The following is a 15,201-nucleotide window of genomic DNA, read 5'->3' as shown; positions in this document are numbered from 1 at the left end:
GTTGCCACTGTCATTTTGAAGCCTCGATGGTTAAACAGATAGACATTATTTATTCTTATTTCCGTAATATTTCGGTCACTTATGAGGTGAGAAAAGCAGTTCCTAGAGAAGTGCTTTTATTTTCTGGAAACTGTTTTAGGACGATTAAATACAGACATAAAGGAAACTAAAGTTGTAGTGGCAGCTTTTAACACACAAAAGCGAGATAAGAAGGTAGGATGCCTAATCTTAAGGCGCATACACACTGGTTGCACATTCACTGCTCGTATCGTCGTTGCATGTCAGTGTGGACGGGGAAACGTTGCATTATTGCATGTCAAAATATGATGCAAAGACATGAGTGTGGCATTGCATACGTATTTTCTTTTTTTTTTCTATTTGGCAGTTTTCGATCTATTTGTAAATAACAACGGAAACCCAGAATCAGTTGAGTGCATCCTAGTTAAATTTTCTGAACAGTCCACTTACATACGTCTTTCTTTAAGGGATACTTATGGCTTGAAAAAAAACGTTTTTTTTTTAACTTCATAAAAACATTTTTCAAAGGCAGATAAACATGGAGCGGCCAGTTAATTAAAGGTCTAAAAACGCGGTTTAAATTTGCCATTAAATGGCAACAATACACAGCAAGCGTAAGCCACGTCGCCATGTGTGTGTATATAAATATATATATTATATATATATATATATATACATATATCGATGTGTGTGTGTGTGTGTGTGTGTGTGTGTGTGTGTGTGTGTGTGTGTGTGTGTGTGTGTGTGTGTGTGTGTGTGTGTGTGTGTGTGTGTGCATGAATATAATGAAAATGTGTGTCCACACACACACACACACACACACACACACACACACATATATATATATATAAATATATATATATATACACATATACACACATATATATATACATACATTTATATATTTATATACATATATACATCCACACACACATGTGTATATATTTATTTATCCATATAATTATATATTTATACATACACATATACATACATACATATATACACACATATATATACATACACATACACATACATATACATACATATGCATTCACACACACATATGTAAATTATATATATAATTTGTCCTCGTTATTTCTCTTCAATAACTCACTCACTAAATATAAATTTCCAGCAAATGAATAACATCATAATTTCCACAAAACGAAACATAACAACCAACCCACACATGCATCAAAACGCTGAGTCACGCACCTATAAAATTCATAAATAGGAGACGAAGTTTTATAAAATCACCAAAAATAACAACAAAAAAAAAAAAAAAAAAAACGCACTACACATTGGAATCAGAATATTCCATCGATTAAGTGCAAGAAAATATTATGAGAACTATCATTATATTTATCGCCATCACGTCAGTATCTAGATTATAGCAATTTAACATAATATAGTTTAGTCATTTACTATAGTTAAGCATAGTGTCTCTCAAATCTTATCAATTCGTCATACACGTAACGTCCAGCAGACCTTGATTACAAACGTAATATAAAAATCTCCAAATTATTAATTCAGAGAAAACGAAAGCGAATCTTTAATTTGAAAGAAAATGGAAAAATTACAAGGGATACTTATTCCTTCATGATAATGGATTTTCACATTTGTTGTTGTTGCTTAACTATCATAAATATTTATTAGTATCGTTATTATAATTATTATCATTATTATGGTGATGGTGATAATAATAATGACAGTAATGATGATAATGATAGTAATAATAATGATAATAGTAAGAGTAATAATAATAATAATAATAATAATAATAATAATAATAATGATAATAATAATAATAATAATAAGGGTGTCCATGGATAAGTGATACTTTAGGACATTGTCTATCAGTCTATCTGTTCACCCACCTCTCTCTTTATCTAGCTATCTATCCATCTGTTTACTTATATGTCTGTCTATTTAACCATATACCTATGCATATATGGGTGCGACGGTGCGTGTGTGTGCGCGCACACACACACACACACACACACACACACACACACACACACACACACACACACACACACACACACACACACACACACACACACACACACACACACACACACACACACACACACACACACACACACACGCACACGCACACGCACACGCACACGCACACGCACACGCACACGCACACGCACACGCACACGCACACGCACACGCACACACACAACATATATGTATGTATGAATATATATATTTATATGTATATATATTTATATATACTTATATATATATATATATATATATATATATATATATATATATATATATATTACGTCCAATTAGTCACTAGGTAGCAAGGAAAAAACAGTCTAAAATTAGAAGTTTATTAAAATAAAATAACAATTATATCTACACATTCACCAAAAAATGTATTGCACATCCCCTTCGCTTTGTATGACAAGCGTCTTTGGCACTTTGTGAATTTTTAGGCACATTTGCGCGTGAACTTCGTTGTACAATAGTCTAACCCACTGAATAATGAAAAGAAAACGAGTATTGAATGTAATTTGCGAATCATTTCTGTGTTGTTGTTTTTTATTGAACATTTCTTTTAGATTGCATTCCTACCTGCAGCTTCATGGAGTTTTTTTTCTAGTATTTTTTATGGCTGAAATTTAACGTCATATACTCAGTCAGAAACAAGAATACTAAATATTAGCAACTTGACTATTGCAAATTCAACACTGCTGAAGATGTTTACAAAGAAGACGCTTTTTTGTTTTAAACAACAATGTTAAGAATACATTAACAACAGGATAAAAACATGCATCAAGAATGAGGAGAAATAAAGTGAGCAAATAAATCTTGCTTACAAGAATACAGTATCATTTTTCACGTGACTGATAAATAAGGACCATCTATGTAAATAGAAAATTAGGTCCCATATGATACGATTTGTCACGCATAAACGTTTGGTCCCAACATCACCTTACGTTAACTAATTATCGATAAGCAAGAGACAGCAATGACCTACAGAGAGACTGACTTCAACAAAAATATAAACATTTACATTTACAATGAAATAAAAACTATGGTATAAATATTGGTCTTATACCTTCGTACTTTTGGATTTTAAATTTATGTGCAGTTTAGCAGTCAGAAATTCCATCTATCTGACTGCTACTTCTTATCTACATTACATAGAAATAGGAGTGATAAATATTCACATAGAAACGTTAAAGACTGCAAAACATTAACTTTTAAAGCTTTAATAAAATATATGCAACATGATAATATCTACAATGAACACTTCAGATATGTAAACGCCATATATACAGCAATTCTGGCAGTGACTTTATCTTAGGACGACGCATAGATAAAGCTTAGACATCATTAGCGATTATGTTTATGAAGAACACGTATAACAGACACATGTATGTATATATGTATGTGTTTTATGTGTGTGCATGCATGTATGAATGTAGGTAGGTAGGTATGTACAAGTTTATTTTTTGTTTTTGTTTGTATGCTTGTATACAAAGTTGTTTGTTACCACTTTTATGTTAATCTTCCAAAAGTGGAGGATATCTTTTAAAAAATATATAAATAAAATAAAATCTGTAGAACATCTCGTCGCAGCCCCAAGGCAACCAAGTAAAGTCTCCAGCATCAGACTGAATGCACTGCGGGAGGCCCTCAGAAACAAGGCTGGAGGTCCTGACCACGGGAGAGGGAGGAGAACCTGACGGGGGAGGAGCCCTGGTGGACCGTCACGCCCCTCAGGCACCCGACGAAGGCGCTGAGGAAGTGCCCGTCGGTGCCAGATGCCACGTTAGTACTTGGAGGGAACCCACCTGTTGAGGAAAATGGGAGGATGAAAAGTCAGCTTAATAATTCTCTCTCTCTCTCTCTCTCTCTCTCTCTCTCTCTCTCTCTCTCTCTCTCTCTCTCTCTCTCTCTCTCTCTCTCTCTCTCGCTCTCTCTCTCTCGCTCTCTCTCTCTCTCTCTCTCTCTCTCTCTCTCTCTCTCTCTCTCTCTCTCTCTCTCTCTCTTTATATATATATATTTTTTATTATTATTATTATTATTCTCAAGATTGCTATACATATTATCATGTTCATATATCATATCAACTGAACGCGCGTTATCAGACAAATTGCCCCAAAATGTGTTTACTGAAATGTTTTCTTGCTTGTAGTGCAATAATCAGAACATGCTTATGCTTACGTTACAGATGAAAGTTCAAATGAACAAAACATTTAATGAACGCAATTTCGGTTCTTGAAAACATCTTTGGACATGCCTATTTCCATGTACCTTTGCCATTTCCGTGCTTATTGTCGTGTTATATAGTGACCTGCTTTTAAAACACATGACATTACTTCACTCACGTTTTCGCTTTCACTGATACGACGAAAGAAGCTTATTGTAAAATGTAAACAAATAAATGTAAAAAAAGAAAAAAAAATCAGATAAATACAATGTAAATCATAAATAAAATGTATACAATGTAAATAACAAAAGAAAAAAAATATATATACATACATATATATATATATATATATATACATATATATATAAGTCCGAAAACGAATGAATATGTCCACAAAGAAAGATCATGCAGTTTCGTCTCATCAAAAGATCACATTCGATTAAAACTTATTATTGATCTCATTCATTGAATATATCTTATTTACTTATTTTATCCATTCATTCATTTATTTAATTTATTCGTTTTATTTATTCATTTTCATTTATATCTCATCGAATGCATTCTTCGTCACATTGTTTACAAATAACAAATGAATAACAAATAAAAACAAAACAAAAAATAACAAAAATAGTAAATAACCAAAAAAAAAAAAAAAAAAAAAAAATAACAGACATGAAACGACGCAACGACCCCCACTCACTCACCCACGTAAACGACCCCATCGCGGTCGTTAAGCTGTGAGAAGGTGCCCGGACTCCGCGCCTTGTGTGGACGCCCATCCAGGAACGCCGTCACCACCGCCCCCGCCCGCGTCACCACCAGGCTATGCCACGACCCGTCCGCCACACGTTCTTGGGTAAAGAGTAGGACCGGTAAAGAGTTACAAGGGTATTGGTAAAGCTGTTGATGAGGAGGAAGGAATGGGTATGTCGTAAGTTGGTATTTGGTACGTCTTGTCTGGGTGATAGATTCGTAATCTGGGATCTGGTAAGAACGTCAAATCTAGAGCAGTGGTTTTGTCTGAAAACAATTCGTATTTTTGTCAATAGCCAGACAAAGAAATTATTTATTATCGGTTCGTAAAATCTAAAGGAGCATAGCAGAAAAGGTCGAAAGGAATTAGTATATGGTCGGACACACACGCAAACGCGCTCACGGACCCAAAGACGTTCTTAACTCACCTTCTACCTGTAGTTGGCCGACTCCATCTCCGCCCAAATGCCACACAACCTTCACCCGCCCACTTGCTAATCCCACGCCAAGGAAATCCTCAACGGGGGCGTCGGGCTGCAAAAAGAAAATCCCCTTTTTATTGCGAAATTACGAAAAGAGCATATCCCAATTAACAGCAAGTCAAAATTCAAAACGTAAAAACACGAAAATTTCAACGAGGAGTTCTTACTCCAGACTCACCTGTCCTCGCCACAACATGAGTCCGTGAGGCACGGCCGTGGAGAAGTTGAGAGCGAAGGAGTCCCTGTGGGGCATGGGGCTTCCGAACGGCCCTTGGGGTACAACGGCGAAGCTCCGCCCACTGAACTTCAGGGCAGAAACTTCCGCTCCTTCGGGCCAATCCAAAGGAAATATTTCAGGAATTTGGCTGAATTTATGATCTCTTGTTTATGGATAATGATTGATTGGAGCTTTTGTTTTGGCATGCTTTGTGAATATCAGTAATGAAATGGGCATAGTGATTAAAAGACGATGATGATAGAAATTAGTTAACGATGACGAATTATGGATATTATTATCGTCATATTCTTAACAGTTTTATTGTCGTAATTATTATCATGGTTATATGTAATCACACCATTATCATATATATAATTTACAAAACTTCCCGCCTCCACCGCCTAATCATTACGCTGTTACCAACCCGCAAATTCAACCAAGATAAAGCTTTCTCTCTCGCACCTTTCTCGCATCGGGCGCCTACGAAACCCGGAGGGCAAAGGCACTGATACCGTGGCGACTTTTCTCCGTCTCGGCTCAAGACCTGACGTCGTTTTTTCTTCTTGTTCCCAGAGCTCTCTGTAGGCACGCAGGTTCCGCCGTTGATGCAGGAGTGGTCAAGGCACGCGCGTGGGAGCTGGCATCTCGCCCCCGTGTATTCCTACAAGGAAGCCGTCTATGTAGTTTTGTATGTCTGCGTGTTTAGGTATGTGATGATTAGCTTGATTTCAAGTAAAAAATAAAAACTTCGATTTCAGTTTAAAAAGAGGTAGTAATAGTGTTACAGGAAGATAACTAGTAAACTGTTATAGTTTTGTAGATGCTACCTCTGTGCAGCTGCAGACAAACGTATCCCCTGCAGGAGTGCACGTGCCGCCGTGTAGACAGACGTGCCGCCCACACGCCGTGCCGTCGCAGTCCCCGAGACCCGCCCCTCGCAACACTTCCCCGTCGTCAGGAGCCCTCATGTCGAAGTCGTGGCCGTTGATATTAACCTGAGAATGATCACAGGAAGGTAAGACTATATATGTATGTTTCTTTACGACCATGCCGCGGCTTTTCCCGAGACCAACTATCCGTAACTATGACGATAATGATACTGAACAAGACTCGTGAACTTTATCGAACAAGACTCTCTTTCTCTCGGACCATATTAACCATGGAATCAGTTTTCATTTGGCAAAAGGGATGCTATTTTAGATGCCAAGGGGTCTCACCTCTCGAATGCACCCACGGAAGGCCACACGACTGCTTGCTGGAGCTATTTCTGGTGGCACGACCTCGTAGTCTGGGACCCCTCCTGTTGAAAAATCTTTGAGATTAGTGAACAGCTTAGGACTAATTGAGTTCCGACGGAAGGCACGAAGATAAGATAGTACAAGATGAAAAAAATAAATAGAATGGGTACAAAAGGCATTCAATGTTATATAAAGTGTCTTGAATAGATAAGTACAAAGGCATTCAATATAACAAAGGCACTGGAAGTAAAATAAAACGTCTTCGGTAAATAAGTACGAAGATATTCAAAGAAAAATACAGTGTCTTACACAAGTTCATGATAACAAAGTAAAGTTTGCTGCTCTAGCAGGTCGGTGAAAAATACAAAATATACACAATGAAGAATAAACGAACACTTGTACATTTTTAACTTTGCCAAGGGATCACATTTTCTAGACTACCTAAGAGAAGATACAGAGATATATAACTATTTTTACGTTATATAAAAAAATCAAGACAAAAACATAAAAAAACATACAAATGAAAAAAAATATATAAATGGAAAATACAAAAAAAAAAGAATAGATACGAAAATATAAAAATAAATAACAAAAAATACCAAAAACTAAATAAAACAAATACACACGTTTACAGACATAAACAAATACACAGGAAATTGTAAACCACAACGAAAAAGAAGAAGAAGAAGAAGAAGAAAACAAAAAAAACACCAGGTAGGCCTCACCAACGAAGACCTCCGGGTGAGTGTCGAGCATGCTGGCTCTGGACTCCGAGGACGCTGCCGTTGTGGTCTGCCCTCGGAAGAACAGGGACCCGTCACCCCCTCGTCGCGTCACCGTCACGCTCTGCCACTCCCCCGTCACTGCGGCGTCACGCGAACGGAGGAGTGTCAGGCCAGGGGCGCGCCAGCCTGGAACACGAGGCGCCAGAGTATCAGAATGTTTATTGTTGTCGTTATTGTTGTTATTATTCTTACAAATATCATTATTTCTTTATATAAATATTATTATCAGTATTCTTATTAATACTATCATTATTCTTAATATTCTTGTTATTCTTGGTTTTCTTATTATTATCACTACTATTGTTGTTATCACAGTCATAATCATGATACTCATATTCATTATCATCGTAGTAATAGTGATGGTGACTGATGATAACGATGAAGATGAAGATGAAGATGAAGATGAAGATGAAGATGAAGATAAAGGTGAAGATGAAGATGAAGATGAAGATGAAGATGAAGATGAAGATGAAGATGATGATATTAAGCAAAGATTATCCACATTATCAACTGTCTTCCACTCTTTTTAATCTTGCTTCAAACCCCTACTCCCTTCACCCAAACACCACCACCACGTTCCCACGTCATAATAACAATGCAAACGCCTCACCTAAATGATACGTAAGCTGGAGTGTCCCGTTGACGAGAGCGAGAGCCAGGAAATCTCCCGGAGACGTCCTGGGTAAGGCGAGGAACAGTAGCCCATCGAGAGTCTCCGGCTTGAAGGCCATGGTAACCCGCGTCTCTCTCCTGATGTTGGGTGCGAGGAGGCTCAGGTAGGAACCCACGCCGGAGAAATGGGGGTCGGTGATGTTGATCGCTGAAGGAAAGGAAAAGATGGGGGGGATGAGTTGGTAAAAGAATGTTTAAGTGTTTTTTATTTAATGTAATGCATGAGATTTTTTTTTCTTTTCGTGTGTTATTCTTACGATTTTGTTATACATATTTCTATGGTTGATTTCTATGTTATATTATTTATTTTTCATGATTTGTAGAGCGACGCGTCAAGTGTTTTTTGACTGCGAGACATTTTTTTTCATGCGTTACTCTTACGATTTTGTTAATATCTTGTGGTTGGTTTCATATTGTTTCATTTGCTACCAACTACCGATCCCTACTTTGAGTTAGAACGTGTCTCTGTGCGCGTGTAAATCTATTAAAAAAATACATGACTTCCAAGAACTAAACCCCTGCAAAAGGGACTCAATCCAAACACACCACATCGAAACGCACTCTTATTCACATTGTTCGAACACTTCTAAAACTAACCCTTAATAGTCTTCACTGAGCGACAACGAACGCTTTCCCACTCTACATTCACACCAGTTCGAATCCCTTCACTGAGGGACAACGAACACAGCAGCACACTTTCCGTCTGTATATTCACATCTTTTCGAACCCTTCACTAAGTAAAACAAATATTTTCCCACTCTATATTCACGCCAGTTCGAACCCCTTTCACTGAACCATTTCGCACTCACCTTTCTCACAACGAGGTCCTGTTCGGCCGATTTGACAGAGGCAAGTGGACGAGGAGTCAGGTGACGCGGCGGGCAGGCAGGAGGCTCCGGGGGCACAGGACTGCTGGCTCCCTTCGCAAACGTGGCTCGGGACTCCGCACCGGGGTCCTTTCCACCCGACGGTGCAGTGACACCTACGGGCACAAACGTTTGGATTATTAACAATTAACACATAATTCAGCACGTCAATTAACACGTCATTTAATAAAGCAAAAAACACATAATTTCACACAGCAATTATCACATTTAACGCAACATTTAACATATTATTAAGTACGCCAAGTAACGCATGATTTAATAAACTAATTGACACATAATTTGACAAACTAATTAGCAGACAATTTAACACACCAATTAAGATATTTAACACAGCAGTTAGCACAAAAATTAACGTACTAATAAACACATCCTTTAAAAAAGACACACCACGTACCACATCAATTAATACATTACTTAACTCACCAATTAACATAGCACACACCAATTAACACATTCTGTAACACGCCAATTAACATATTTAACACAACGTTAAAACACCAACACACCAATCTAACACGCCTCTTAGCCCCCCCCCCCCCCCCCCCGCCAATCAAGTACAGATCTACGTACGTCTTTGTTCATGACGTCAGGTACGTGAACACACCTGTACGTAGCGCCGACCTCAATGCACGTTCCGCCATTTTTGCAGGATTCCCTCGAGCACACTTCCTCCCCGCACTCTCTCACGTTCGCCGCCCCCGCCACCCTCAGGGCAGTCCAGGGCCCTGAAGACTTCCGCGCCACCCTCAGGTCGAACACGCAGCCTCGGAAGCCCTCGTGGCGCCACATGTCCGCCGGCAGGTGAGTCATGTTCCAGGAGGAGTGTCCACCTGAAGAAGGGGAGACGCGGGGCTGAAGGAAGAGCTGGATAGGTGGTGGGATGTGTGTGTGTGTGTGTGTGTGTGTGTGTGTGTGTGTGTGTGTGTGTGTGTGTGTGTGTGTGTGTGTGTGTGTGTGTGTTATTCAGTATGCGTGCTTACGTGCGTGTATGTGTGCTTCTGTTTACACGTGTATGTAAATCCACGGTTATGAAATACCCATCCTAACGTCTCTACCCAATGCAATCACAAAAAAAGAAGGCAAACCATTACCGATATAAAGCAGATTATTAGTGTTAAGGGAAGAGAGATAGCCCGGTGATGTCGCTGTAACATTCTTCTGCGTGTCCACCTGCAGCCACGCCCGTTTCCCCTCCCGTACGAGCAGCGCCGTGTGGGTATGCAGCCTGCCGTCCAGGGCCTCTGCCGTCATCAATCGCCTGGGGCCTGTGGAAGGAACAGATAAGGTTTCTTCTTCAGTCAAAATCAAAAGTAAAAAGTTGGTGGCATGTTCTAAATAGATGTAATGACATGTTCGTTTTAAATGAGTTATTTCCTTATTTTTTTCAAATGAGTTTTATAAATTCTTAACGTGCGTGCTTTCAGATAACTTGAGTATTTTATTTTTTTCAGATCGTCACAGAGAGAAACGTATCTATTCTCTCCTGGAACTGTACCTCGATTCTTATTATGCATGTAATTCTGAACAATAGTCTTTACTACTTGATTACTATTTTTACAGTAATGTATTTGTAGAACTATTCAGGGGTCTTTCAGACATCTCTATCATATAAAAAAGCTCGGTTTCTTTTGTAAAATGCATCGGATTTATAACGACAAGCCAAAGTGTTTGAGTCCAAATCAATAACTCACACCTGTCATTGACCGAGACCTCAGTACATATTTGTAAAACCTGAAAAAGACTCACTATTGACCTAATTAGAATTCGATATTATTAGCATTTTATTATTGTTTAGGTAAAAATAATACCGAGTGTAAGAAAATACTAAATAATGATGACTGAATCAAAATATATATTACAGAAAACATAAACCACGGACATAATAACAAAAAAAAAAAAAACTATAATATTAAAACAAAATAAAAACTACACAAGAATCATTAAACCACCGTTGGCAGAAAAAAATATACACACCCTACATTAAACCATTAACCACAAATACCAGAAAAGAAGAAAAAAAATCAACTTATTTCCCAGCGATTTTATCAACTCCGTAAAAGGGAGTTCCGCCATTCACACAAAGAAAGAAGAAAAAATCACAGAACACAGACCTAAACATAAATAAACATCCCTCACTATACCTGCGCCAAGGTCCCACGTGAGCATGAGGTGCCCTCGTACGAGACTGAATGCCAGGAAGTCCCGCGTGGCACTCCTTACACTGTTGCCAAGGTAGGCTATCAACCCCACCTGCCGCAGAGCCTCCGTCGTGAAGTGAAGTCTGAAGAGAAACAAGGACGAGGGAGTTACTAATAGATAAACGAAGAAAAAGTGCTTACAGAACACAGGAAACAAATTTTAAAAAGTGACGTTTTACTTGTTGGTTTCTTGTTGTTATGTGTACAATGACGGACTTTATTGGTAATGAACTTATAATCATTATCATCATCATCATTACTATCATCATTAAGCATATATGAAACGAAACGCCTTAGATATGCAGCTCCTTGCCTCACCTCAAAGCAAGGCCGAGTGTGACATCTTCCTCGATCCTGTACACCGAGTACGAACTGTAACCCTCGACTGTACCGGCATAGGAGGGTCTCTCTACCACTCGCTCTGGAAGAAGAAAGAAGCAGTAATTATGACTGAAGTGGTGGAGAGGTCACTGAGAGGGCGAGGTCACTGTTTGAGATGGTTAGGGTGTGTGTGAGAAGGAGAGGTCACTGTTAGAGAGGGTTAGGTCACTGTTTGTGATGGCGAGGTCACTGTTTGAAAGGGGAGGTCACTGATTGAGATGGCGAGGTCACTGTTTGAAAGGGAGGTCACTGATTGAGATGGCGAGGTCACTGTTTGAGATAGCGAGGTCACTGTTTGAAAGTATAAGGTCTCTGTTTCCAAGTATAAGGTCACTCTTTGTAAGTATAAGGTCACTGTTGAAAGTGTAACGTCATTGTTGTAAAGAGTGAGGTTACTGTTTGAGATTTTGAAGTCGCTTATCCTTTTATAAAACAAAGTTATTAGTTTTTAAAATACCGAAACCTTGAAGCAATGATGAATGCATTATGCCTTTTTTTTTTTTAAGAAATCCAGCGGATGTTAAAATGCCCTAGCACGGTTTTTGACAAATTATAGTTTATTGTCGAGTTCATAGCCCCGTTAAGTGTCTCCACAATTTTTTTTTTTTTTTTTCAATTGTCTGTAGTCTAGCAGGCCGACCGAGAGGCTTAATATATATATATGTATATTTTAATTAATTAATCCGTTTATTTATTCTTACTCTTTTCTGTGTGTAAGGATGTTGTGTAACGTTTCCTTTGACGGAGTACAGTGGCAGTTTATTTTTCGTAACTTTGGATGTTGGTGAGATTGGTAGAAATTACTTTTTTTTTTCTCTCTCTCTCTCTCTTTCACTCTTCCTGTTATTTTCCATCTTTATTTCCCCCTTTTTTCCTTTTTTGCCTTTTTAAATTTCTTCTTTTCGTCCATTTATTATCATTATTATCATTATTCCTGTTATTTTCCATCTTTATTTCCCTTTTTTGCCTTTCTAAATTTCTCCTTTTCGTCCATTTATTTGCATTATTATCATTGTTATTCTGAGTATGCATGTAAGCGTGGTGCAAGCGATTCATAATGAACGGATGTAACGACGAAGATACGAAAGTGAGGTTAGCGGGCGCGAACGTTTTTTTACATAGTACTTCCGGTAGTATATCTTCTAAAACTTACTTTTACTTATTTATTTATTTATCCATTTATTTATTTACTGATTTAATTAAATTATTAATTAATTTATTTATTTACTTATTTATATATTTATTTATTATTTATTCATTTTCTCAAAGGTGAAATCGATTTTACTCATCTAATTAAATAATTAATTAATTAATTTATTTATTTACTTATTTATATATTGATTTATTATTTCATAAATTCAAATTCAAACATAACCGAATAAATAACCGCCACCCACACAAAGGAGCCAACGCCTCACCCAGTTCGCAGTAGAGGCCGTGACGGTGCGGGGGACATATACACAGGGGATTCGGCCGGAGTACGCTTGTCACGCACTGGCCGCTGTGACAAGGCGACCCCCCACTACACTCAGCACGCTCGCATAGTTCGCCGTGGTACCTGAGTGATAGATAATTAAATGAGATAGATAATAAAATAGGGGAATCGGTGGAAATTTATTAGATTGGGAGACATTGAGTTGAAATTAAATGAAGGGTTTTGGGGGTGGAAGAGGTAAATAAAGGAGTCGGAGGGAATTAACGAGAGGAAGTGGTGGAAATCAATTAGATTGGGAGTTTTTTTTTTTTTTTTTTTTTTTGGGGGGGGGGGTAAATACGGAAATAGAAGAATCGGTAGAAATTAATTAAATTGGAAGAAATTGAGCAGAGGATTGTCGGAAATTAATGAAACCGTTGGAGAATATTAAATATAGGGAAATATGACATTAGTGAGGATTGCAGGAACTTAAATAGAGGATTGGAATAAATTAAACAGGTTTGAAAGAAATTAATCAGAGAATTGGCAGATATTACATGGAAGATTTGAAGAAATTAAATAGGATTATAACCGACTGTATATAAGATTAGTTACAATTAAATAAAGTTACCGGAAGAAATTAAATAGACGAGTAATAGAGAGAGGATTGGAAGAAAAAATACATAGACTGAGGATTGGAAAAAATACATAGAGAGAGGATTGGAAAAATTATATAGAGAGAGGATTTGAAAAAATATAGAGAGGATTGGAAAAAATACATAGAGAGAGGATTGGAAAAAATATAGAGAGAGGATTGGAAAAATTACAGAGAGGATTGGAAAAAATACATAGAGAGAGGATTGGAAAAAATAAATAGAGAGAGGATTGGAAAAAATATAAAGAGAGAGGATTGGAAAAATTACATAGAGAGATGATTGGAAAAAAATATAGAGAGAGAGGATTGGAAAAAATAAACAGAGAGAGGATTGGAAAAATTACATAGAGAGAGGATTGGAAAAAATAAATAGAGAGAGGATTGGAAAAAATATAGAGAGAGAGGATTGGGAAAAATATATAGAGAGAGGATTGGAAAAAATACATAGAGAGAGGATTGGAAAAAATATAAAGAGAGAGGATTGGAAAAATTACATAGAGAGATGATTGGAAAAAAATATATTGAGAGAGGATTGGAAAAAATAAATAGAGAGAGGATTGGAAAAATTACATAGAGAGAGGATTGGAAAAAATATAAAGAGAGAGGATTGGAAAAAATACATAGAGAGGATTGGAAAAATTATATAGAGAGAGGATTGGAAAAATTATAAAGAGAGAGGATTGGAAAAACATATAAAGAGAGAGGATTGAAAAAAAAATATAGAGAGAGAGGATTGGAAAAAAAATATAAAGAGAGAGGATTGGAAAAATTATATAGAGGATTGGAAAAAATACATAGAGCGAGGATTGGAAAACTTATAGGGGGGGTTGAAAAAAAACGTAATCTGAGGAATGAGAGAAGGAAAGACTGACAGAAATGAAATGCTGGATTAAGAAAAAATCAAAGAAAAAGTAAGAAATTAAATCGGCGGTTGAAAGAAATGAAATAAAAGGCTGCAAGAAATTATATCGAGATGCATGACAAAATAAGAATGGAAGAAAATAAACAGAGGAAAGACAGATAAGAGAAGTTATATAAATTAAATGAAGAACGACGCAAATTAAATGGACTGAAAGAGATTGTTTAGAAGAATAAACAAGACAGATAATTAAATAAAGAAAAGGTCGAAATTAAGAAGAGTAAAAGTGAGAGGAGAATCTATAACCCCCCCCACCCCCCAAAAAAAAAAAAAAAAAAAAAAGTAATAATAATAATTTAAAAAATAATAATAATTAAAAAAATAATAATAATCGTAAGGAACAGGAAGCAAGGGCATGGAGTACTTGATAAGAAAAATAAGACAAAATATGACACACACACACAC

General features: G+C 37.2%; 1 protein-coding gene across 1 annotated transcript in view; it reads right to left on the bottom strand.

Annotated features, from left to right (window-relative positions):
• Positions 1–2,352: 2,352 nt before the first annotated feature.
• Positions 2,353–15,201, bottom strand: part of LOC125028517 (protein eyes shut-like) — a 52,426-nt gene continuing 39,577 nt past the window's right edge. The window contains exons 14-28 of the mRNA XM_047617867.1: positions 13,227–13,366; positions 11,746–11,848; positions 11,371–11,510; positions 10,321–10,494; positions 9,834–10,059; positions 9,152–9,324; positions 8,281–8,490; positions 7,611–7,796; positions 6,865–6,947; positions 6,475–6,642; positions 6,110–6,308; positions 5,609–5,757; positions 5,377–5,482; positions 4,900–5,046; positions 2,353–3,836 (exon numbers count right to left, since the gene is read on the bottom strand). Of these exons, the coding sequence (XP_047473823.1) occupies positions 3,679–3,836; positions 4,900–5,046; positions 5,377–5,482; positions 5,609–5,757; positions 6,110–6,308; positions 6,475–6,642; positions 6,865–6,947; positions 7,611–7,796; positions 8,281–8,490; positions 9,152–9,324; positions 9,834–10,059; positions 10,321–10,494; positions 11,371–11,510; positions 11,746–11,848; positions 13,227–13,366 (2,362 nt within the window). The 3' untranslated portion in view covers positions 2,353–3,678. The remainder of the gene's footprint in view (positions 3,837–4,899; positions 5,047–5,376; positions 5,483–5,608; positions 5,758–6,109; positions 6,309–6,474; positions 6,643–6,864; positions 6,948–7,610; positions 7,797–8,280; positions 8,491–9,151; positions 9,325–9,833; positions 10,060–10,320; positions 10,495–11,370; positions 11,511–11,745; positions 11,849–13,226; positions 13,367–15,201) is intronic.

This window comes from Penaeus chinensis, chromosome 9 (assembly GCF_019202785.1).
Source record: "Penaeus chinensis breed Huanghai No. 1 chromosome 9, ASM1920278v2, whole genome shotgun sequence".
In the NCBI taxonomy this organism is placed as follows: domain Eukaryota; kingdom Metazoa; phylum Arthropoda; class Malacostraca; order Decapoda; family Penaeidae; genus Penaeus; species Penaeus chinensis.
This window is presented reverse-complemented; position numbering and strand designations above follow the sequence as displayed.